At 63.1% G+C, this 24,350-nt stretch overlaps 1 protein-coding gene across 4 annotated transcripts in view; it reads left to right on the top strand.

Moving 5' to 3' along the window:
• The window catches only part of ADGRD1 (adhesion G protein-coupled receptor D1), a 123,074-nt gene extending 102,012 nt beyond the window's left edge, over nt 1–21,062 (top strand). For all 4 annotated transcript variants that reach the window (XM_019814407.3, XM_011287690.4, XM_045042112.1 and 1 more), the window contains 7 exons: nt 2,731–2,797; nt 3,653–3,719; nt 13,418–13,509; nt 15,197–15,323; nt 16,605–16,646; nt 17,772–17,864; nt 19,071–21,062. In XM_019814407.3, the coding sequence (XP_019669966.2) occupies nt 2,731–2,797; nt 3,653–3,719; nt 13,418–13,509; nt 15,197–15,323; nt 16,605–16,646; nt 17,772–17,864; nt 19,071–19,166 (584 nt within the window). In that variant the 3' untranslated portion in view covers nt 19,167–21,062. The remainder of the gene's footprint in view (nt 1–2,730; nt 2,798–3,652; nt 3,720–13,417; nt 13,510–15,196; nt 15,324–16,604; nt 16,647–17,771; nt 17,865–19,070) is intronic.
• The last annotated feature ends 3,288 nt before the right edge of the window (nt 21,063–24,350 follow it).

Here is a 24,350-nt window from a genome sequence, read left to right as displayed (position 1 = left end):
CGCTGTTGAATCAAGAGCATACCTTGAGGTTCTGTTAGATGTCAGGCCCTTACAAGTAAGGACTTGTAAGGTGAGCGAACTGTAATCTGTCCCCCAAGCATCCCTGTGGGAGCAGGAGGAGATTATGATAACCGTGTGCAAGTTTACTTATCTGTGCAGCAGACGTACCTCTGAGTACACAGAAGCGACAGACGTGCGGCTTGCTTTTTTTTTCTCTGTTACAACTTAATGTCTTTGGTGAGTTCCTGCTCATCTGGGGCACACACTTAATCGTAGTTAATTCTGGGCCCCACTTGCCCTTGGTTGATCCGGAGCTCCAGGAGCTGGCGCGGTGCTGAGGTGCAGGTACACGGCCAGGGCAGGACAGGTGCAGGACCGCAGGTGCCCGGGCCGGGTCGCCGAGCAGCGCCCAGCTCTCCTTGCCAGAAAGCCGCATGCCTTTACCTCCCGTTTCCGCTCCGTATCCCTAGCGGCCACGACAGTGGGAGGGGCAGTGCCCGTGGCAGTCCCGGGGGTGGAGGGGTCGCTGCCTAGAGCTGGTGCTGGTTGCTGGGAGAGAAAAGCGGACGTGGAGGGGCATCACACCGAAAATTAACTTCTCGGTCCAGAGAGGCGCATGTCACTTCTATCCACAACCCGTGGCCCAAAATGAACCTGGTGGCCCCCACGGCCTTGGGGCGACCTGTGCGAAACCTCCACACGCCCAGAGAAGCATCCAGAAGTCCGTGGCGGATGGCACTGGGGACCCGGGCAGAAAGGCAGACCACTTGTCTCCTGGCTTCCTGTGCCTTTCTTTGTGAGACCTTCTCCCTCAGCTCTTTGCTTGTCCTGGCTGGTAGCTCCCTCCACCCCTCCCTGGGGAATCAGGGGGCCCGCTGAAGGTCACCTCTGAAGGTCACCACGTTCCAAAGAGGGTGCGTCTACAACTCCGTGAGGTAAACATCCGTGCGGCAGGGCCGGAGGAACCCCGGATTGTCCGCAGAAGCCCGTCATGACCCTGCACGGTTACCGGGATTCGAGTTTCTGGTGATGGCAACAGCAGAAGGGGAGCCAGAGTGGCTTGCTAACAGCACACGGATCATAGGGATCGGCCTTACATGTGGCCGCATCACATGGGGTCCTCGCAACAGCCTGGTGACCCGGGTGCTCCTATGTGCATTTCCACAATGCGACCGTGGAGGCTCCGCGAGGGTCAGGCACTTCCTTGAGGACACACAGCGGGTCTGGGGTGACCCTCGGAACGGAGCCAGGCATCCCGTGGCCCCAGAGCCCAAGACTTGCCTGCTGGCTGTCTCCTCAGCCTCGTTCTCCCGCCTCTGAACACACACACTCAGCCAGGTGCTGGGCTCCTGCCGCGTGCCTCAGAGACCGCAGAGAGTGGGGGACCCTCTTCTCGGACAGACCCTCTGTCACTGCCTCGGGGCGGCCCCTGCCGGACGGAGGGGGATGTGGGAAGAAACGGCCAGGGAGCCGCCAGCATCGCCTTTGGGATCAAAGGAATCGTGTATGCAGAAAATGCACCTGTCACTCATCCATTTCACTTCAGGCAGCAAAGGGATGCCAACCACTGCCGTGGGCCGGGACCGGGGGCGGGAGGGTGCGGGCCGTGGCTCAGAGTGAAGGCCTTGGCCACCCACTTTGAAAATACCTCTCCAGAAGCACCTGCGGCCCTTGCCGCACCTTCTGGAACCCGCCGGGATGGGGCCCTGTGCCCGCTTGCTGTCCTGTGGACCCAGAGAAAAGACGCCGGCACCCGCCCTTCCTCAGCAAGGTGGGGCGCCGGGAGGCTGGTGGTGCCTCGGGTCAGTGCCTCCTCGCCATCTCGGGTGCCACGTGATCTTCCCACACCAGATGAGCCGGGCGGCGAGGATGCCCTGTGTCGTGTGTGGACACCGAGGCCCCAGGGAAAACAGCCCCTGGTGCGCCGTCTCCTGTCACGTGGTCCTGGGGCCGCCCAGGCGGGAGCCGCGACCCACGGCCAGGGCCCAGCTCGCCCGTGGAGCACGCAGGTGTGACGGAGGGCCACGGTGAGGGCTCCTCTGTGGGCCGGGTGGCTCTCCCGGACGTTGTGGAACACATTTGAACTGCTTAGACATCAGAACAGTGGCTCAGAGCTAGGACAGACCTGCGGGAACTCCTATTCCGGGACGCTGTTCGAGACTGAAAGCAGAAGGGCAGGGAAGCCGCCGCCGGGAGCACCCGGCAGAGCTGGGGCACACTTCCCTCTCCTTCCTCTGGGGCCCGGAGGCTCAGCGCAGGCAGGTGGGTCCCCGTGTGTGGTCACCACCGCCAGCCTCCATTCTGGGAACAAGCAAGATGCAGCCCTCCTTGTCAGCAGCCCTCCCTGTCTGGCGCCCTGGGAAAGCCGGCCAGCGGGTGGGTGGATCCTTCTCCGCCCTTGCCCTTGACCCACCCTTCGGGGCAGGGGTGGGGCTGCTGTGCGGGTGTCTGTCGACAGAGGCCCCGGGATGCGCCGCTCTTCTGCCAGCCAGAGCCGGTCCTTTTCAGAAACAGGCTTGGATTCGTAAGGGATGTGATTCAGAGTTCACGTGTACGTGTGTGTGCACCTGAGTGTGAGTCAGCCCTTGCCTTAGACTGAGGCTCCCGGAGGCCGGGGCAGCGCCGTTTCTGAGCACGTAGCTCTCGCTCCTTACGTGCACCGGGCGTAGACGAACGAGGGACTGGCTGAATAAAGGAGGCCGAAACATTTCCTGCGCTCGTTTTCCACAGGTTTTCCTCTCGTCATTTGCATCATTTCCATATCATTTGCCATGAACAGTTATGGAACAAATAACAAGTAAGTGACGGGGTGGGGGGTGGGGGTGGCTCCTGGCGTGTGGCAGGGCTTTCACAGGAAAGGCCCCTGTGTGAGGCCCCAGGCCGTGGCTCTGTACGGGGCTGGCCTCCCCAGGCCCTGAAGTAAGGGCGACCCCAGCTGCGCCCCCCGCATTGTCCTCCCCCCCCAGCAGAGGCTTGATGGCGGAGCGGGGCTCACCGGCTTTCCTGAGAGGACAGGGACGCATAGAGCTCTACAAGGACATGTGGGGAGGTGCTCTGTTTGCAGTCGCCCCTGTCCCGTCCCGGGCGGCCATGCACCTTGCAGGGGGCCGCTCAGGCTTGCTGTGCATTTCGCGGAAATGCTGCCTCCGCACAGCAGGTGTGAACGAGCACTCACAGGGGCCGTGTCCTGTCTCAGGGAACCCCTGTGTCCTGGAACGGGGGCAGAGGCTCCTGGGAGTGGGCGTGGGTCACCTGACCCCTCTGGGCCGCAGTTTTCTCATCTGGGTGTGGGAGTCATCGTGGCTCCTCCTGTGAGGGTGTCAGGGGATGCACACCTGGGGTTTGGTGTGCTGGGGGCCCCCCGTGCCACTCAATGAGCGGGATGGAGGGAGTGAACGAGGCCGCCTGCGGGGACATCCATACCGGGTGGGGTGACGACCGTGCCGTGCACGTGCCTGACCCTGGCCAGGGGGCAGGGCCCCCAGGGCTGTCCCCAGATCTGGGAGTGGCCTCTCCCGGGGAACCCCAGGCTCTTGGCCATCCCGATGCTCCGGAAAGAAACGAAGTTACGGGGAGGCTGTTACTTGCCTGAGTTCCTGGAGTCCCACCTTGGAACAGCGGTGTGGGGGTAACGCTCTGCTTCCGTCCACAGCTGCTGGCTCTCCATCACGAGCGGCGCCGTCTGGGCCTTCGTGGCCCCTGCCCTGTCCATCATCGTGGTAAGTCCCGCCGCTGGGTGTGAGGGCCCCCGTCTGCAACCTGTCGCGGCCCCCGGGCGTGCAGCCCGGGACCCCTGTCCCCAGATGGCTGGTGCGCGCAGCCTGCCAGGGTTGGTGTGCACCGCGGGGTCTTTCCCTGAGGGTTCTCGCCCACGCCCTGTCCTCGCGGCCCCAGCAGGGACCTTAGTGTGCGCCTCGGGAGCGCGGGATCCTGGGGGACAGAGAACGCGACCCGAGGGGCCGGTGATGTCGCAGGCAGGCGCGCTGGCCGCTCTGCCTGGCCCGGGCTCAAGGGAGGCTGCCGCACGCACGGGTGCTCTCACCTCCGGCCAGGTGGCTCCATCCTCGGGCGGGATGCCCTGAGGTCCTGGGACTTCACGGAATTACAAAAACAGCTTTTGTGTTTCTTGCTATCGTTCTTCCTACATTTCCCACAAAAGTCTCTGGCACTTCTGATGCATCTGGCTCGGAATGTTGCAGATCATGGGCCCCTCGCTGTGCCTGGGGAGGGAGTTCTCTAACTGGCCGGTCCCCACAGGGGCTAGAAGATAGAGTATTCGGATTGGCCAGTCCCCACTGGGGCTAGAGGAGTAGAGTGTGCTCTGATTGGCAGGCCTGGGTCACCTCTCTAACCCTGGGGGTGGAGCTGGGTTTCAACCTTCCCCGGAAGCACGCAGACTCCGGGTGGGGGAGGAAGTGCCCCGAGAAAGTCCGGGTGCGGTTCCCAGAGGAGGGGCAGCGCACGCGTGGGACGGGACCGTTGCAGTGTCACGGGGTTCCCTTCCGTGTGGGGATGTCCCGGGTGCCCCTGCACCCCGCAGGTGTGCGGCCCCATCTGGTCGGGGCCCCGCTTCTTCCCGACTGGGGGATGCCAGGGGTGGCATTGGCCACTCTTGGCTAAGTCCCCGTGGTTCCTCAAAGGAGGGCTCCGGAGTGCCCCCGCACGTGGTTTCCCACAAAGTTAGGGTTAGTAGTAGGGGTGCAGGCGGACGCAGCGTCTTTCCCTTCAGGTGTCACCAGGCTTTTACGTCACGTCTCTCTTGCCCCTGAAGTAGCTGTCTGACAGATGCCACTTCCTGCTTCGTGGAGGGCAAGCCAGGGTACTGGCGTGGGTGGGGTGAGCGGCGTGACAAGTCCTGGCCCCAGAGGGCATCGGTGTTGGTGGGTGTCGTCATCATCAGCGTCCTCCTCCCTCTTCCCCTTGGCCCTCCCCTCCTCCCTTCTCCCCTTGGTCCTCCCCCTCTCTTCCCTCTGCCCTCCCCTCCTCCCCTTGTTTCTTCTGTCTTTCCCCATGGTCCACCCCTCCTCCCTCCTTCTAACTTGTTCCTTCCCTCCTCCCTCCTCCCCTTGGTTCTCCCCTCCTCCCTTGGTCCTCCCCTCCTCCCTCCTACCTCGTTCCTCCTCTCCTCCATCCTCTCCTTGGTCCTCCCCTTCTCCTCCCTCTGCCCTCCCCTCCTCCCCTCGTTTCTTCTCTCTCTCTTCTCCCCATGGTCCTCCCCTCGCCCTCTTTCTCCTCCTCCTCTTTTTCCTGTCCTCCCCCTTCTCCCCAGAGACACAAAGCAGGTTGAACCCCCGTAAGTAGAAAAGGCTCAGCCATGGGCAGTGCAGGGGGTCAGGTGCCCAGTGACGTCAGCCGGAGCCTGCTGCTCGCTCCGGGGTCCGTTGCCTTGGCGCTGGCTGCACCTGAGGCAGGCTTTCCCTGGCGGGGACAGGCAGAGTCAGCTCCTCGCGCATCCCGCAGGTCTGTGAGGGGGCGGAGGGGGGAGAAGCTGTTCCCAGTGGTCCCAGGAAGTCCCGGGACACGCTCTGATTGGCTGCTAGGGGTCACGTGTCTGTCCCAGAGCCAGTCACTGAGGAGGCGGATGATCCGCCAGGCCAGTGTCACGTGACCGCTGGGGGGGGGGGCCAGAGCTGGGGGTTCCCCAGAAAGCCACGGGGGGCTGTGCTCTGGCACCCTGGCCACTACCTGGGTGTGTATCTGGTGCGAGGCCTGCTTGGGGACGGGCGTCTCCGTCTCTGCCGCCCCATCTGGGTGTCGGCCCACGGGGGCAGGGCGCGCGGGGGCCTCCCCACATCCTTGCTGCCCACCCCGCGCTAACCCAGTGTGTCATCTCCACGGCCCCACGTGGGACCCCAGATGCACACTCCACACGCCCCCCAGGCCAAGAACCTGGGACACATTTTCCCCGTGCACCTTCGCCCCATGGCCCCAGGCTGTGTGCTGACTCACACTTGTACTCTCCCCACTGGGACCCTAGGACACTCTGCAGAGCACCCCCACCCAGGACCCCAGGACATGCTCTCTGTGTGCACCCCCCACAGGGACCCCAGGACACGCTCTCCACGGGTACCCCTTCTGCTGGGACCCCAGGATGTGTTCTCCACACACCCCAGGGTGGTCACGAGGCCGTGGTGCTGCCTGTGAGCTGCTGCCTTTGAAGGGTGTGGAGTCCTGCCTTGGTTGGGGGGGGAATGCCTCCTGGACTCCTGTCCCTCATTGTCCTCATTCATTGCTTCCCCATCTGTCATCCCAGCCGACCGTCTGAGGACAGGTCACCCCTGCGGGCAGTCAGCGGGGCCTGCTCCCCACTGCACCCCTGCACGGGGCAGGGGTCCCCTGAATCCCCTGCCCCTTTCCCCAGCGGCTCCTCTTAAAGCTCAGCTGGCCTCGTCCCGGGCTCCTGGGCACCAACGAGGCCGTGGGCCCCGGTGGGTGATTGGACGTGAACGTGAGGGAAGAGGCCGGCGAACGTTCTGCAGACGCCGCTCGGAAGCGGGGCCGCGCCTTCTCGGAGGAGGCTTTCCAGAGGGACGAGATGAGGGATGCCATTGTGGCGTCGCTGACGTCCGGGGTGAGAGGGACAGCGGGTGGTGCTGGCCCCACACACGAGCCGTGTCCTTGCGCAGGATCAATTTGGCTGTGTCTCCTGCCAGGTGACACGTGCTTGGAGTCAGCCCGGCGATGGGGGTGATTTCCTTCCCTTGTGCAGCCCTGAGAGTCTCCGAGGTCCTCCCTGGCCACGGGGCCTGAGCCTCTGTGCTAGAGGAGAGGCAGCGGAGGCCCCGGCTGTGGCCTGCGCGCTGAGCTGTGTGGGCCCAGCAGGGCTCTGCAGGGAGGGCCGGGTGACAGGGCGGTGGGGGCCCCTCCCGGGGTGATGCCCCTGCGGCCCTGGCCGCGCCCCGGGGGCTGGCCTGGACCCGGCTCCTGCTCTCTGGCCGTTGGCACATTTGGCCTGTGGGGGCAGGGGCTCGGAGGGCGGGAGGGGAGTGAGGCCAGGTGTTTACCCGCAGGCTCCTTTTTTAAAAATGTTTATTTTTAAGAGAGAGAGCAAGTGTGAGCAGGGGAGGGGCAGAGAGAGGGGGACAGAGAATCCGAAGCAGGCTGTGTGCTCACAGCAGAGTCACATGCGGGGCTCAAACTCGTGCACCGTGAAATCACGACCTGACCTGAAGTTGGACACTCAACCGACGGAGCCCACCGGGCACTCTGCCCTCAGGCTCCTTGTGCAGGACTGTGGGCGGCCAGGGCTGCCCCATCTTCCATAGGCCATGTCCTGGCCCCGGCCTTGTCCACAGCCCCGGCCCCGGCGCTCCCTGGGTCACTCCACAAGTGCAGAGACCCAACGGTCTCTGCTCCTTGGGTGCTGACCCACATGTGAACGCCCATTCCCATCCCCTCGGCCCTTCTGTGTCCAGGAGGGGTGGTCCTCCCCGGGGGTGCCTGTCCCCGGCCACTGCCCTGCAGCTCCGCCCACCAGCCCACAGATCTGTCCCGTGGAAGTTGTCGGAACGGAGGTACCAGGCATGTGCTGGCTGCCGTCTCCCCAGAATCCTCCAGGCACACGCCTAGGCTGGCCTTTCCCCAGGGGAACGACAAGGGTGTGGGGGGCGCAGGGTCAGGGAGACCACGTGGGAAGATGTTGCTGAGACCCCAGCATGTAGGGGTGAAGACCCTGCCTCAGGCGGGGCCTGGGAAGAAGAGAGGGGTAGTAGGTTTGAGGCCCATTCTGGGGAGTCCGGGATGACAAGGAGGCAGACAGATTGTTCCGGTGCCGAGCGTGGGGCTGACGGAGACCACGAAGGCTCGTGTTCTTCACAGGGCTTGCGGGGACAGGCTCTGAGGGGCAAGCGTGCCCACAGAAACGCCCTGTGTGGCCCACCCCTTGAGTTGGCCTGACGGTTTCGTTGTTGTCGTATTTAAATTTGAATTCAGGGCTCCCATCAAATGGCTGGGTCCGTGGTGAGACCAGAGTAACCCAGTAACATCGCCCCCCACCGGTGTTCTGGGGCCGACAGTGAACCCACTGGTGGGCAGGGTGGGCGGGACCCCGGTGTAGCTCCCCCCACTGCCGGCTCAGAGCCCCGTCCCGGTGATCCCTGGCCCCCACGGCCCGGCCACCGCCCTGGGAGGCTGAGCCACTGTCTGGGGACGGACCGTGGGCAGAAGAGCTTCCTCGGGGGAGAGGAGCTCAGAGGAGCCCGACCCGGCGCAGAACCCAGCAGGGCGGGGCGTGCACGTCCAGGGCGGATCTCACACCTGCTCTGTACAGGAAGTCTCCTTCCAGGAGGGGCCAAGAGGTCAGGAAGGGGACGGGGTTGGGGATCGGAGCGCCCCTCCTTTCATTAACAGGGAGCTCAGAGGTGGCCCATGTTCCCCTGTTAACTGATTTTACTTTAGCTGCAGGAGGTGATGTGTCCATGTGTGATGGAGCCTTCAAATCCAGGGGCTGTCCCCTGTTTCTGATGCTATCCCTTGTCCCAGGGGCTGTCCCCTAACCCTAGGGTTGTCCCCGGGGGCTGTCCCTTGTCCCCAGGGCTGTGTGAGGCTCGGCTGCGGTCACTTTACCAGAGTAAATCACTTTAGGGGATTACAGGGGCTTCAGTCGGATCCTGTGTTCTCTCTCTCGCTCTCTGGGGTCCGGGAGGACAATTCACCTGCTCAGCGCAAAGGTAGAAACAGGCTCAGAACAGACTCCAGGCCCTTTGGTAACTGAGCCCCCCTGGTCAGAGCATGGACATGGCGGAGGCGGGGGGTGGTTTGAAGGAACGTTAATGACAAGGGTGAAGAAGGAAGTAGCTGAACGTGTGAGCACCACGTGCCCTGTTCTGTGTCCGCACTGACCTCCACCCTGCAGACCCTGCAGACCTGAAGGCCCAGGCGGGAGTGGCCCCCCCCTTCCAGATGTTTCCGGCTGATCTGAGTTTTTTTTTTTTTTTTAATTTTTTTTTCAATGTTTTTTATTTATTTTTGGGACAGAGAGAGACAGAGCATGAACGGGGGAGGGGCAGAGAGAGGGAGACACAGAGTCAGAAACAGGCTCCAGGCTCTGAGCCATCAGCCCAGAGCCCGACGCGGGGCTCGAACTCACGGACCGCGAGATCGTGACCTGGCTGAAGTCGGACGCTTAACTGACTGCGCCACCCAGGCGCCCCTGATCTGAGTTTTAACGTGACTTTGGTCAGTGACAGCTGGGGACCCGGAGGAGCGCCCACCACGGCATGGGGTCCAGTACCGGGTGCCAGCATCCCAGGTCCCCAGGCTGGCCGGAGCCACCGTTACCATTCCTGAGGGGGCGTTAGCTCCTGGCCCCGTCCAGTCCCCCCTCTGGATGTCAGCCATAAACCCTCGGGGGCAGCAGTCCTCAAAGTTGTCACATGATGGAATTATTGGTTCCCACCTGAGCCCCACCTTTTGGCTTTACTGGACCTGGCCCTTTCCCAGCTCGCAGGCGATCCCACTGATCAAGCCCGCGGCTTGAGGACCGCGGTGCTCCGGGGGGACATAGGAGAACCCTGGGGCCAGGCGGGAGGAGGCGCGAGCTGAGAAGGGGTTCGGTGATTTCATAGCCAAGCGCAGGGGTCCACTGACCGTGGCCAGTGTGGCCCACTGTCCACTCTTACGGACTGTTTTGTGGGTACGTAGCCACTGCCGGGTGCTTACAAGCGTCTGTGGTGGTTTTTGTGCTACAGCAGCCGAGTTGTGTACAGGGACCGTCTGGCCCACAAAGCTGAACATCCTGTTTGGCCCGTCACAGAAAAAGCACGTGGATGGACTTAGGGCCAGGGGCTGCAGCGGGGGGTCCTGCCCACTCTGTCGGGCCTCACACTGGCCTGGCTCTTGGGGGTGCCTCTTATCCCCTCAGAGGACCCCTGCTTGTGTGCCGGGAGTCATGTCCCCATTTTCTCAGATGCCGTCCGCCTCACTTCCCGACCCTGCCTGTGTGGGGCGTGCAGTGCTCTCTGGGTGCACACTCACGTGAGTACATGCTCAAAAAAGAGGCCTGGCTGGGGCCGGGCGCCGGTCTGGGGAGGATGGTCCGCGCCGTTCTGGTGATGTTGGCCCCAGCGGGACTTTGGGGGACAGTGAGGGGTCACCGGGGCCTGCCGGGCCTCGAGCTGGGGAGAAAAGGGCAGAAGTGAGCCCCTTGCAGTAACAGCCCGCCAGGTCACTGCACAAACGTCCTGATGAGGAAGCGACGTGGATGCCACTCCCTGAATGACTCCAGTTAGGTTCTGTGCAGGCTCACAGGGCCAGCAGGCTTTGCAGAAGCTGTCGACCCCCAACGGCAGGGACCCCGGGGGTGACAGGGTCACCTTTGCCTGCATCCCCCAGGGGCTTCTTCAGTGCAGGCTCCATGGGGGCAAGGGCCTCCAGTTTTGGGGAGAATCTCGGGAGTTCTGGGACCTCCTCCTCTGAGAAGCCAGGGTGGTCCTGTCTACGTAGGGGCACAGATATAGAGGGCGACAGCGACAGTCACAGATGCCCAGACGCAGAGGTCCACAGGGACAAAGGTCGATGCACACAGTGGTATCTTCTGTATGTTTACATGTGATGGTTTCCCCGTGAGTCGTGGTATATGTCCCGACAGCGTCTCACAAGGCCAAGGAACAGGACGCGGTGCAGACCCCAGAGCTCTGTCCTGGGCTTCCCCCCACCCCCGCCATCAGTGGTCACATGGCCTGCTGTGCACATCCCGCCCCCATCTAGTTTGCTAAGACGCAGCCCATGAATTATTCCTTCGGCGTCTGTTGGCTGTTGTCACCCAGAGGCGCTTGGCTGATGAAACACCCGCTCTCGTGGTGCACGTGCCTCACCCCGGGGCCTCTCCCGACGGCGACCAGGCACCAACCAGGATGAGTGGCCAGGGCCAGGGGGAGGCCCACTTCTGTTTGGGATGTTCCTGAAACACGAGGTGTTTTTGTCTCAAACCCGCAGCCTCCCCCTGAATGAACGGGTCGCAGGGTTGGGGGTCAGCGCCTCCTGACTGTCCCGGCAGATGGGACTGTCCTATGGAGGCCAGGAGAGTGCTTGCCAGATGAAAGCACACAGACCCAGGCAGGGAGAGAGCCCGGGAGGGGGGGAAACAAACCCCAGAGAAATCTCTGGAGAGAAGGACGTGATGACAAATTGTAGCCAGAAATGCCGGTGGCTTAACCGTTGCTGCCACGCTTCTTTCTGGGTCTTCATACAGAGCCGGCAGGTGACAGAGGGCTTGAAATCCCATCGGTCACCAGCTGTGTGCCCCCCCCACTTCCCGCAGTGGTGGGGGGGAGTCACGTGAGCTCGTCCGGTGGCGGGGCGGGGTGAGGCTCCCGCTCATGCGGTGCCGGTTGACAGGAAGTCACTTGACTTAGGAATTTTACCCCACGTGCTGAGGAAGCTTAATGTGTCCGGACCGTCCGCCCCCATCTCCCTCCGCTCCCGTTTCCGCCTCCTCCCGCAGACGAGCCCGCCGACTGCTTGTGCCCCCTCGGGGCCTTCCGCGGATGCCGGCGAACGTGAACGTGTGCTCGCCGTCCGGGGCCCGTTCCTCACCGTGTCTGTTGGCCTCTGGCTTTAGCAGCGTGGCCGGGGGGGGGGGGAGCGGCTGCAGAACCGGCGGGCTGTGACCCCCAGACCCGCGGCCTGCTCCGGACAGGCAGGTGGTTTCCAGCCTCTTGTTGCTCCAGACCAGGCCTCGGCTTGGCCCAGGGGTCGAGGAACCCAGGACGTAAATTCGCAGAGTGGATGGGGCCGGGCTTGCAGGGTGTCAGACGGGACCAGGGTGAGCCTCCCCTCGAAACGCACGCAAAGCCCTGCCGGAATCGTACGCGTAAGAACACAAACGGTTCAGAGTTCAGAACTCTAGGTTTTACCGAAGGCATAAAGCTGAAAAGCAATCGTTCAAGAGAACCGAGCCCCGCGGTTTAACGCGGCTCCTGGCCTCCCGGCCCTCGCGCCGCTGGGAGAGGCAGGGGCGCTGCCCGCTGATCTCAGAGCGGAAACTGCTCAAGCGGTCACTGCCTCTCTGTGGCCCTTTCTCCACGTGGCTGAGTGTGGTTTCTTGTGGTCCTAACACGATTAGCCGGGGAGGAGGGGCGGAGGGCTCTGCCGGCGGCGACCTCACATGGTTGACCTCTTTCGTCCTCCCTGACCCTGGGCGACTCTGTTAGGGTCCTCGTGGTGCAGGCGACAGATGAGGGCAAGTGAGGTGCGTCTGGAGCCGGGAGCCGGGCCGCCCGGGGTTGAGGTGTCGGTGAAGACACAGCCAGGCTGCGTGTGGCACTTGAGCCTTCTTGGCGGGGTGTAGTGGTACAGGCCGGGGCCCCTCCCGGCCCCCCAGCACGGAGCCCTGGAGGCCGGGCGGCCAGGCCGGGAGGAGGCTGACAGCGGAGAAGGAGTGGGGAAGCACTGAACTCTGGGGGAGTGGCTGCGAGGCCCCGGGCGTAAGGTGGTGTCAGCAGTGGAGCCTGAGGAAGGCCTGAGGCCGGAGCCCCCGTTAGGAGGCCTCGGAGGCAGCTGCCAGGGCTGGGAACGCAGACCTGCCCGTGGGGATGGCCGCCAGCGTGGGAGGCCTGAGCCCCTGCCTGCAGTTCTGCGCACCAGGCCGGGGTGGGGAGGGCCGCCTTGCCTGTGAGGTCGGCCGGCGAGGCCTTGTCCTTGCCCGTGGCCAGGCCTGACCGTGCACATAGGGTTTGGGCCTGGAGCAGGACTCCTGGGCGAACTTGTCGTTGACCTCTGGCTTTTGCAGAGGGAGGAGAGAGGTCCCGGCCACAGCGCGGGCCTGGATCCTGCAGTAGCGAAGGAAATCCTGGCTCTCGCTCCCCCTTGCCGCCTCCTGCCTTGCCAGGTTGGCTCAGCGCCCTGCAGAGCTGCTCGGGAGGGGACAGGTTGTGCCTGAGGCTCTGCAGGGACCTCCTCAGCACCCCTGCCCGACAGACCCCAAGGGGAGCCTCCCAGCAGGTGCCTAGCCAGGAGGCAGATGTGCTGTGGCCTCCCAAGGATCACGTGGCCGCTGGCCTGGGTGGGCCCAGGAAGTGAAAGTGGCAGGTGCCTTTATGGGTGCGAGTTCGTATCTCTTCAATGATCCGTTCGCGCTGTGGGCGTTGTGACGGTTTCTCATCAGATGCGGAAACTGAGGTTCCAAGGGCATGAGCACATCACGTGGAGTCCCACACAGTGAGCAATGCTGAAATGAGGTTTGAACCCCAGGCCTTCCCTTGCTGTGTGCCTGGGGGCAGAATGGGCTGGGTGGCTGCCCTTTCTCGGCACAGACGTGGGCTCCCAGAAGGTGCTCGTCTGTGTGCCAAGTGGAGGTAAACGCTCAGGGACCCATGTGGGTTACGTTTCTGCACTGACGCCACCTGCTCGCTCAGAGCGAGGGGGGTGGGGTGGGATCAGGACCCTCACCTTGGCTTCCGTTGCTCCCCTTGTGCAGGTGAACGTCGGCATCCTCGTGGCCGTGACCAGGGTCATTTCACAGATCAGCGCTGACAACTACAAGATCCATGGGGACCCTAGTGCCTTCAAGTAAGCTGGACTCTGGGCCATCGCTGGTGGTCTCGGCCACACGCAGCTGCCCGCAGGTAGCGGGCGGGGGGCACTGGGGAGCCCTGGGCTCACATCCTTGGTTGCCTGTTATGTAGCTCCTCTGACCAGGCCCAGCCTCACTGCCCCATATGTGAAAGATGGGGGCTGCTGGATGCTATCTGGGGACAGACAGCTCCACCCCAAGGGTGAGAGGCCACCTGCGGGGGCGAAGGAGGAAGATCGCAGGTTCCGTCCTGCCTCGGCCCTGCCAGCAGCCCCCGGCTCTCCCGTCTGTAAAGGGCTGTCGCACAGAGGAAACTCCTCTGGGTGCAGCTGCCCGAGGTGCTCCGGGCTGGTCCGTCTGCAGGAGAAACAGGTGTCTCTGGGGAGGGACTCCACCCCCCCCCCCACTCCTTTCGCACGTGACGAGAGGACCCCGACAGCCCCGGCCCAGTTAACAAGAGGCCTCAGGGAGCTTCAACTGGACGCGTTCTCCCCAAGATCTTCTGTTTTGATGTTTCAATTTTTAAGAAAAAGCCAGCACGTTTTGAGACCCGTTTCTCACAGCCACTCCTCTCACATACGGGTTTTCCAGGATCTGAAGATGAAGCTTAAGTGGTCCGTGATGGTTTGTTCCCAGATTCGAGGGTTTTAACTGCAGTGACTTTAAGAAAACTTGTGGCTGCGGCTTCCCCGGCAGCTGACCTGTGCGAACCATCCTTGGCTTTCAGGGTTTGTGGCCGGGAGCTGCCAGGGCAGGGATCTCGGGCGTCCGACCGGGAGGCTCAGTGTGGCCGTGTCGCACCTCCTCCCGGAGCTGCTGGACGCGTGTGAGGCACCTGTGCCTGCTCGTGCGTTTGTCCGTCACTCACTCACTCACTCGTTCAGTCAGGGGTCACGTCCCGAGAGCCCACCGGGCCCTGGTGCGGTGCCGCGCTCTGGGGTCGCGGGGATGAGGCCCCAGCCCAGCCGTGGGGGAGCTCGCGGTCTAGCGAGGAAGCGGACGTGTGGTCACCGTGCCCAGTTACGAGGGGCAGGCAGCCGCTGAACTGAGCGCACAGCTCACGTCTGTCTCCGGGCTGCCCGCTGAGGCCCTGGGACAGAAGCCCCGGTGTGCAAAGCTGGCTGTTTCAGAGGTCGGGGAGACAGTGCGCTATGTCGGGACACCTTGGGGTCGGACGTTGGTCCGGCTGGCGCTCAGTGGGCGCTGACTCCGTGCAAGCTCCGCCCCGGGCTTGCAGACGCGGGAGGGACCACGTGTCTTCATCACGGAGCCCACATTCCGAGAAGGAGCCTGCGAGGCTGATGCGGGGCGTGCCTCCCACCCCGCTGGGTCCTCCCGGCCGGGGCCTGGCGCTGCTCTCCACCGTGGGTGCCCGGGATCGGTGTTCCCATCGGATCGGGGAGGTCAGCAAGGGCGCCCAGAGGGCGCGCCGGCTGCCGGGTGTGGAGCGCCGGCTGCAGGGGAGCCGTAGGGGAGCTGCCGGCTGGGTGGGGATCCCGTCTCAGGTCCTGAGAGGTCAGCTCCTCACCCAAGATTACCTGCCGGGCGGAGCCCAGGCCCGGCCCCCAGCAGGGCCGTGTCCGCTCCCGCTCAGAGGCCTCCGGTCGAGAGGCCGGTCCCTTAGACCCACCGTCACCTACCCACCCCCGCCAGAGTGGCCGCGTCCATCCACCTCTCTCTTAGGTTGACGGCGAAAGCTGTGGCCGTGCTGCTGCCCATCCTGGGAACCTCGTGGGTCTTCGGCGTGCTCGCTGTCAACAGCCAGGCCGTGGTCTTCCAGTACATGTTTGCCGTTCTCAACTCCCTGCAGGTGAGAGCCTGCGGACTCCCGGGGGAGGCCGGCCGCCGCGTGAGCAGATGTGCGCGGCAGGCTGCCACCGGGGCGGGAGGGAGACCCCCTCTCTGTTCTTGCCACACCCCCTGGGGGCCCACGGCGTGAGCCTGCCCCGCGGCCGGGCGCAGAGGCGTCGATGGGGCACACGCCAGGCGCCCAGCACACGGGGCCTGCGGGGTCACCACCCAGTTCATCCCGCTGGTGGCTGGGACTGGCGGGAGGCACACTCAGGCCTGAGAGGGAAGACGGCAGCCTGCGGGCAGCTCTGGAAAGGGCCGGGCGTGGGGAGGCGGCGACGGCGTGTATCTCGGGTCTGGGTTCACACGTGTCCCCCGTGTGGACGGGCAAGGAAGGGTCAGCAGCCTGGAAACCCGAGGCTTAGGGTGCTCAGACCTGCGTCCCCAGACACACAGCCCCCCCAAAGGAAGGGTGGAAATGGGTGCCCACCGCCACCCACAGCCCACATGGCTGAGCCGAAGGCTGAATCCTGGCAGCCGCGAGCACGGCCCACCGGCCCTCGCTGTGCAGTCCACACTGCGTCCGGGTCTTCCTGACCGGGGACCGCATCTCACGGACGAGCGTCAGGCTTCTAATTTGTAACAAGCTTCCGCCCATCGTCTCCCTGTGGTTGTTCACAGAAGAACGTGTCCGGTTTGGCTGGCTGTAGCCCTTACACGCCCTGGGTCCTGGGCCACCTCCCTCCGCTCTGGATCCCGGCTTCCTCCCCCCTTCAGCGAGAACGGGCCCCAGTAACGGGGCTGCTTCAGCGCTGAATGAGATGACTCGTGTGAGGGGTCGCCTAGCGCTGGACACGTGGCAGCTGTCTCCGGGGCTTGGGAGACATCCTCATTCTCGTGCCTGTTACGTTGTTATCATCGTGCTGAGATGAGGACACCAGGGCTCAGTTTAAGGAATTGTCTGATGTCCATGCCGTTGTCCTTTCCCAGCATTTCTGCTCTTTCCCGGGTCCACCCTGTCTGGGAATCCACCTCTGTAGACGCCTTCGCCCAAACAGCGTGGCCGTCACGCTGTTGCCCGCCTCTAGGTTAGATTTCAGGGTGGGACCCGGGACGCCCCTCCATCCTCGGGGGCTCCAAACCGTAGCATCAGGATTGGCACACAGCTCACCTACAGGCTTCCTGGCACTGAGCCGTGCCAGGACCTCTCCAGAGCCCATGTGGCCTTGGGAGGAAGCCCTGGAAAGTGCCGCGATAAAACGCAAGGGCCCTAATCCTGTGTTCTCCCCTTCCTCCCCAGGGGTTTTTCATCTTCCTTTTCCATTGTCTCCTGAATTCAGAGGTATGTCTACTCTACTTCCTGATGATACGAAGCAAGCTATTCATTTCTGAAAGGGCACGGGGCGCAGGAACTGTCTTGCCCCGTCAGGCCGGTGTCTGGGAACGTAACCCCGGATAGGCTTTGGTAGGGGCGACAAGTTGTGTGCAGTGGGGCTGCTTTCCGTCAGCCCTTCTCTCGACTTCTGGCTGCTGAGCAACACTCAGCGTCCCCCTCCTGGCGTCAGGCGGGCCCTGCCGGCTCTGCGGAGGGCAGGGGGGATGGGGACAGTGGAGGCAGCCGAACTGTACGCCCTGGACCTGCTCGCTGCTGCCTGGCACGTCAGGGACATTAAGATGCAGGTGGCCTCCCAGCAGTCCTCCCCGAACGCATCTGGGGTGTAAGAAGGAGGCCTCGAGACCACGGGGTTTGGGGGGACTGTGTCACAGGCCCTGGGGCAGCTGGGGTGGGCTCGTTCTCAGTACGGCGTGGGCGTGGCACCTGCCATGCACTTGGCCTCGGGGAGGGGAGAGGCTCCAGCCCTTGTCCCTCAGGATCCGTACTTGTACTAGGCAGAGGTCCCACTCCACCTGGGTGCTCTGCAGAGTGTCCGTTTGTACAGGGCTGGGTCAGGCAGCGAGGGAGGGGAGCTGGGGGAGGGGCGGGGGGGTCGCTGAGGATGATGGTGACCGGTGGGGGAGGGCGCACATGATTGTCAAGACCAGGGAGCAGCCCGGCAGAGCCCGAAACTGTGGTCCACCAGGTGGGAAGGCCACGCGCAGCCTACCCTGCGTCTGTTGGCTTTTCGTCTCCATTGTTTCTGCTGCCGTCACACTCTGCCCCCTCCACCACTCCTTGTTGAGTGTGTCCCGTGCCCCGTGCAGAACCGTGACGAGGCCGGCAGGGGCCAGGCCGGATCCAGCTCTCTCCCTGTGCGGCCCTGGCACGGTGATGGGGACAAGGTCCGCAGCTGCCAGACGAGGCAGTGAGTCTGGACCTGATGCTTCCAGACCCTGCCCGTGCCCTGCAGCTGGTGTCCCGGGGCTCTCTTTCGGCACGAATTCCTAGGGACCTCTGAGAAAGATCTCTTACTGTTGCTGTTCCCACCACTGAAATTGCTCCTAACCAATCCGCCGTCTGCCTTCGAAGGTGAGGGCCGCCTTCAAGCACAAAACCAAGGTCTGGACCCTGACGAGTAGCTCCAACCGCAACACTAACGCGAAGCCCTTCGGCTCTGACATCGTAAGTGCCACGCGGCATCCCGTCTGCGCCCCCGCTTCTCGCTTGGATCCTGTCCCGAGCACCTGCACCCCTACCGCGTGGACCCGCAGGCGCTCGTCTGCTGCGCTGTCCCTGTTACCTGGAAAGCCGAGGCGGCTTCCGGCTGCGCTGAGCTCACCGGGCCTCTGCCCTCGCGGGCCTCCGAGACCCGGAGCCCCCGGCGCGCCTCTCGTCCCTTCCCCGAGCCTGTTCTCGGCAGGGCCACGTCGTGCAGGTGGCTGCCCGTGCGGGTCGTGGCGGCGAGGCCCGGGCACCGGCGGTTCTTGCTCAGCCTGCTCACACCTGACGTGGCCTGCAGGCTGCGTGGGCTCTGGGTGACGTGATGCCCACAGCGGGGTCCTCCGTCCTGGTGGTGTCACGCGACCTTCTCTCCTGCCCGTTTCCCCGGGGGCGGTGCTTCTGTGTTGCGTCAGGAGGACGGAAGGATCAGCTGACCAGGAGGCGGGCCGCGGGCGTTCTGCTGGTGTCCCAGGGAGGCAGGATGGTCACCAGGCACAGCCCAGCCATCAGGGGTCTCCTTCCTCTGCAGACGCCCAAGAACCGGGGTCTTGGCTCTCGGGGCTGTCGACAAGCTGTCCTCTCAACACCGGGCTCCTTCGCCTCCCGCGGAGATGCAGGCAGGGCCACCGGGCGCCTGGGGCACATGTCGGGCGTTCTCATGGCGCCACCGCCTCCGAGCTGAGCTCAGGGGTCCCGTCCTCGGGAAGAGCCTCCCGGGTGGTGCGGAGTAATGGCACCCCCGGTGCGGTGTTGCGCTGCCTCCGTCTGCACCGTTTTGCTTTTTGTGCGAGCGTGACGTTGTCTGCCTCCCAGGGGGTGCACACCCCCGGGAACAAGGACCTGGTTGGCTCTGCTCGCTGCCGTGACCCCGCAGCCTCCGGCAGCAGCGAGGTGTGCTCGGTAAACGCACGTGGAGAGCGCAGGGCCGGGCGGGCGCGCGGCAGAGGGCGCACGCCAGCCCCCAGACGCAGGGCCGAGGAGCCCGGGCGGAAGGCGGAGAGCAGTGTGGCCTCGGAGTTCAGGGTCCTCTTCCTCGGGGAGCACGGGGGCCCCGCGGGTTCGAGGGGAGCCTCACGCGGCTTTCCGGCCCGGCGGTTCCGCGCCCGCCGGGACTGGTTTCCCATCGTGGGGCAGGGTCTTCTCAGCTCACTCCTTTGTGGTTTGCAGATGAACGGGACCCGGCCGGGCACAGTGTCCACCAGGCTCAGCCCCTGGGACAAGAGCAGCCAATCTGCACACCGTGTGGACCTGTCTACCGTGTGAGCAGGGAGGCTGCAGCCGCCGTCCTGCTGCTCAGAACACACCCGCAGACGAACCACGAGAAGCCCTCTGCCTTCACCACGAGACCCTCTCCTCGCTGCTGTCTGGATGTGGGGGTCGTGGCCCCCGGGACAGGCTTCCTTGCCTCCCACCCGCCCCGTGTGACAGAGCCCACCGCCGGTCCCGCAGCCCTCCCGGCTCTGGTCCTCCTGTGGCCGAGCGACTGTCCCCCGGGGCACCTGCCGTGGGCGCACAGGCCCCAGGGCCTGCCGCACCAGGAGGGCGGGTTAGCCTGGGAGCCACGATGGGGCCTCGGGACCAAAGGGGAGGGTCCCGCGGGGAGGCGGAAACCCCCAGAGGGTCAGGCAGAGGCGGACGGGCCGTGTGGGCAGCGTGAGAAATGTCCTCGACCTGCTGAATCAGCCGCAACAAGCTCCGAGGAGCCAGCGCCAGCTGGGGGGGCCCCTCACGCTCCGGCCATGCCGCCCCTGCCAGGCCGCTGCGGGGCCGGGGTTTTGGGCTGGGGTCTCTGGCCGCTCAGGCCCGGCCGCGGGCGAAGAGCCAGGTGGGCCGCTGCTGGGAGTGCTCCGGTCCCTCTCAAGGTCGGCCTTGACGTGGGCCGCGCCGTGAGCACCCGAGCCTTCCCCGCGCCCGCGGCCCCCGGGAGCTGGCTGCCGGCCTGCGGTTGGCTTCCCGCGGCCCGGCTTCCCGGAGCTGCTTCCTGGTCACTCACAGACCCCTGTCTGTGTTTAACGGGCAGACGCGGTGGAGGGTGGTGCGGCGGGTTCCGCGTTGCTGCGATGGCAACCACACCTCGCTGCCCGCACGGCCACCCGAGCCACGGACCCGGGGACGGTGGCCTGACGGTGGCCGGGTCTTCCTGTTGATGTTGCTTTGCAGACTGGGACTCGGCCCCGTAGGAGATGGGAGCGACCCTTACCCCTCCGCGTGCGGGCAGGGTCCACTGGCTGTGACCGTGGCGTCAGCACTAAGGGTCTGTGAGATGCGTGGGTGAGAAGTTCAAACCCGTAGCTGATACTGGAAAATCTTCCTGTAAAACTGTGACCGTGGTAGCATTAAGCCCTTCCCGCCCCGTGCGCCCACTGGGTCTCGGAGTGAATTTTCTCCGTGGTTCTGTGGATCTTCTCCATCTTGGTCGGGTGCCTTCCTAGTGTAACGCGCCCCCGTCACGGTGGGCGCAGCAGTCACCCGCAGGCGTCTCCTGCGTGGGGAGGGGCTGGACACAGAGCCACGTGTCGACCGCAGGGAATCTTTCTTCTTCCGTCCCAGTGAGGCCCCGGGCGCAGCAGCGACTCGGCACAGGGTGACGATGTCCATTACCTTCTGTGCAGCCCCTGGGGACGGGCTGGGGTGTCGACCGCCACAGAGACCCCGTGTGTAGTGAGAAGTCCGAGCGTGCCCAGCCCCTGCCCAGGCTTCTCCTCATGACTCCAGAAACCAGATCGCTTGTAACTCACGGGCATCCTTGTCAGGCCCGTGAGCACCTAGAAGTGAGAACACTGTATCCTGAGGTCTACACTTGGATTTTTGTTTCTTTTGTTTCTGGTGAAGCAAATCAAGTAAGGAACCGTCTTCACTTTAGATGGATTTCTTTTGTTTTAAACCCAGCATATTCGCTCTACATAGCTAATCTATCAAGGGAAGTAATGAACAAATTTTTATTTCTAATGAAGGAAAGCAGTGCACTTTATTTATAGGCTATAGATTTTGGCTTCTGCGGTGCTTTATTATCTACACGTAATTTGGCCAAAGATAAGAAATTGGAAAGGACAGTGTGTTTAGAGTAGTTTATGGCGCAGGAAAGACGATGGATGCCACTGAGGAGTGAAAATATGTTGTAATTTTTATGAAATAAAATCTTAATGTCCTTAAGATGAAGTGTGGTCCTAAGGTCTTTTGCTTGTGGGAGATGAGCGGGACTGAGTCTCATGACAGAAATCTGTAGAGAGACATGTGGGTGAAATCTTGCCCTGGGATTCACTCACCAGTTACTTATTCAGTGCCTACTGTGTACTGTGTGCCCGGCACGTCCTAGCTCTGGGGACACTGTGGTGGATGACATCCCGGGGTTCTTGGGAGCCTCCCTCCCAAGGGCGGGCCGGGGGGACAAGCCCCGGCCACGGGGCAGGGGGTGGGGGGGCAGTGGGGAGAGGGTCCGTGCAGCCCCGTGTAGACGTGTGCTGGGTGTGGGAGCTCCGGCCACCGCCGGCCGCCCGGCCCCGCGCATTCGCTTTCCCACAGTGTTTGCAGGGATGACAGACGTACCTCACTCGGTCCTACATCGTATCTGCTGCACAGCCGTCCGCTTTTAAACTTCTTAACCACCTTCCGTATCGCTGTGTTGCGTTCATAATTACAGTTGTAATGGGTATGCATAAAGCATCCAATTACATGCAGCGTTTTACCAGATCCTTGAATTATCTTGGGATTTCCACGCTTCGGTGTTCTATACGGTTTATATGCGTGTGACGTTACTGTTTTGATAGACTTTCTGTCTTCGTACACTAGGTAGGTGCGTCAGTAGATGGAAACTGACGTCTTTGATGTTCTGCTTATGGCTTTTTTTTTCTTATCTTGATTGTTTTCCAGGTTAAAATTTCACAGTTGGGTTTCTGCGTCAAAACGGAAATAATTCCGTGGCTCTTGAAACGTTTTTCCAGATTGTTACCAAGATAGGTACCGGGTCAGCGCTCAACACCAGTGAGAAGTTATTGATGACTCTTGTTTTTTTTTTTTCAAATATTTTACCAGCAAGGCGTGTTTGTCGTATTTTTGTTGCCAGTTTAATACGTGTGAACGTGTCCTAACCTGCATCTCTCTGGTCCCTGCTGAGAGCTTTTCACGTGCCTTTACTTCCTTTCCCTCCTCCCAGAAGGGAGCTGATAATTGGGAACACACAGGGCGAGTAAAAGCACGTATTTGCCTATTTGCCGTGTAACTGTCTCACTTGGGTGCTGGGCGTCCCTGTCCCAGCCTCCTGGGGGGGGGGGGTGTGCCCTGTGATGGACACTGCCCCGGGCACCACAGAGGCCTCCTGCTCTCGGACTGAGCTCAGCCCGCGACCATCCTGAAAACGCCTGGCTGCTTCTTGGGGCACCGCATCCACACGGTGGGCACGCTTCCTGCTCACTCCACCTGCCCTGATAGGGAGGCAGGTGCGGTGGGTGGGCCGAGGGCCCCCCCAAGGCGGCTCCAAGGAGGCTCTCGTGGCCCCCTGGTCACACCTCCTCCCGCGGGAGCCCCAGAGGCGTCGCGCAGCGGCCTCCTCGTACTCACGCGGCTCCCGTGGAGTCCGCCCCCGCAGGTCTGTATCTGGCTGGGCGCAGATCGGCCTTGACAGCATCTCCCGCCACGTTTAGGCGGTTCGGCCGTGAGGGCTGAGGTCGAGGGACGTGGGGGTGCTCCGTTCACAGCGTGGGACCGTTCCCTACTTTTAGAAAACAGTTTTGTGCGTTTTCGTCGGGGGACGGTTGACGTACAGCACCCTGTCGGCTTCAGGTGCTGATCACGAAGTTTGATGCTCGTGCACGGTGTGAAGCGGTCCCCACAACGAGCCTGCGCTGAGGTCACCAGACACGGTTGCAGACGATGCGACGAGGTGTCAATAGCCATGCGTGAAAACACCCGCCACGCGGTCTGTTCCGCCCGGGACCGCTCCGTTTTGCGAGTGTGGGTTTGTACCCCCCGACCCCCTCACCCACTGCACTGCCCCCCGCTCCTGCCCCCAGCAGCCAGCAGTCCACTCCGCTTCTGCGCGTCGGCCTTCTCCTATTCTCCACGTGCGGGAGGTCGTGCAGCCTCTGTCTTCCTCCGCCCGGCTTCCCGGCGCACGACTCCCTCCCGGCTCTCCGGGTCGTCCCAGATGGCCAGCACCCCAGTGTGTGCACCACCTTTTCTCTCTCTACTCTTCGTTGACAAGGGTTTCGTATCCTGCAGCCTTACCAGATTCCTTCATTAGTCCTGTTTGGCGACTTTCCCGCGTACAGGGTTTTCTGTGCATGACATCACGTCATCTACACACGGAGGTGATGTCACCTCCCCTGTAGGATTTGGGTGCCTTTTACCCTCTTTTCCTGCCTGACCGAATGGCCAGGGCCCTGAGCTCCGTGCTGATGGGAGGTGGGGACAGGCTCCCTTTCTCGCCCCTGATACGCGAGGCAAAGTTTTCACCTGCTCACCCGTGGGCTCGTCACGTGAGGACTTTATTATGCTGAGAGTTTTCTTGATCCTGAGAGGACATTGACTTCTGTGCACGCTGTTCCTGCAGCTGTCCGCAGGGCATCGGATTCTCTTCGTTCGTCCTGTTGGTGCGGCGTGGCACGTTTTTTTGGTGCGCAGGTGTCGAACCATCCAGGGTGGTTTTAGTGAGTCGCTCGCTGGTGTTCTGAGAATTTCTGCATTCACGTCCGTCAGGGACATCGGCCTGCAGTTTTCCTGGAGTGTCCTTGTCTGGCTTGGTTATCAGGGTAACGCTGGCCTGGTAACCGAAGGCCGGGGGTGTTCCCTGCTTTTCAGTTTGCTAGAAGAGCTTGAGAAGGGTTGGTGCTAATTTTTTTATATGCTTGCTATGCCTTCGCTCGATCCCGCAAAGCACCGGCCAAGCGCCGAGAGCCTCCCTTCTGCTCTCCCGGGGCAGCGTCACTTGCTCGGAAGCGTGTGGTTTCTCCGGGGAGCGCACGGGGAGCCGGCCACGGGTGCTTGTGTGCGTGGTGAGCTGCGTGGTGTTGGGGGCTCCTGGGGCGAGTCTGGGGACCGCGGTCCAGCTTCCTCACAGAGTCTGCAGCGTGCTCAGTGGCGACTCTGCCCTTCGGATGTGCTCCGAGAGCCCCGGCTGCGTCGTCCCGGCTGCCGCCTGCCGTCCAGTCCCGCAGCCACCTCGTACTCCGGGCGGAGCCACCTCGTACTCCAGGCGGGATGGGGAGTGCGTGTCCGGCAGTGTCCGTGCGGCTGGGGAAGCCGGCCCGCGCTCGCACACCCTCGTCCCTGGGAGGAATCACAGGCCAGAAGGTCCCGGGCAGCAAGCCGGGCCAGGCCAGCCGGGCCACTCTGAGGAAGGGGGTGTGAGCGACAAGAAGCTGTTGCTCCACCCTCTGCCGTCCACTTGCCGAGTGGACTCCCGCGCCTCCTCGAGGGCTGTCCTCCGTGGGCGACTGTCTACAGTGGTGT

This window comes from Felis catus, chromosome D3, assembly GCF_018350175.1.
Source record: "Felis catus isolate Fca126 chromosome D3, F.catus_Fca126_mat1.0, whole genome shotgun sequence".
Classification (NCBI taxonomy): Eukaryota; Metazoa; Chordata; class Mammalia; order Carnivora; family Felidae; genus Felis; species Felis catus.
Note: the sequence above shows the minus strand (reverse complement) of the source record. Positions and strands in the feature narration are given on the sequence as shown.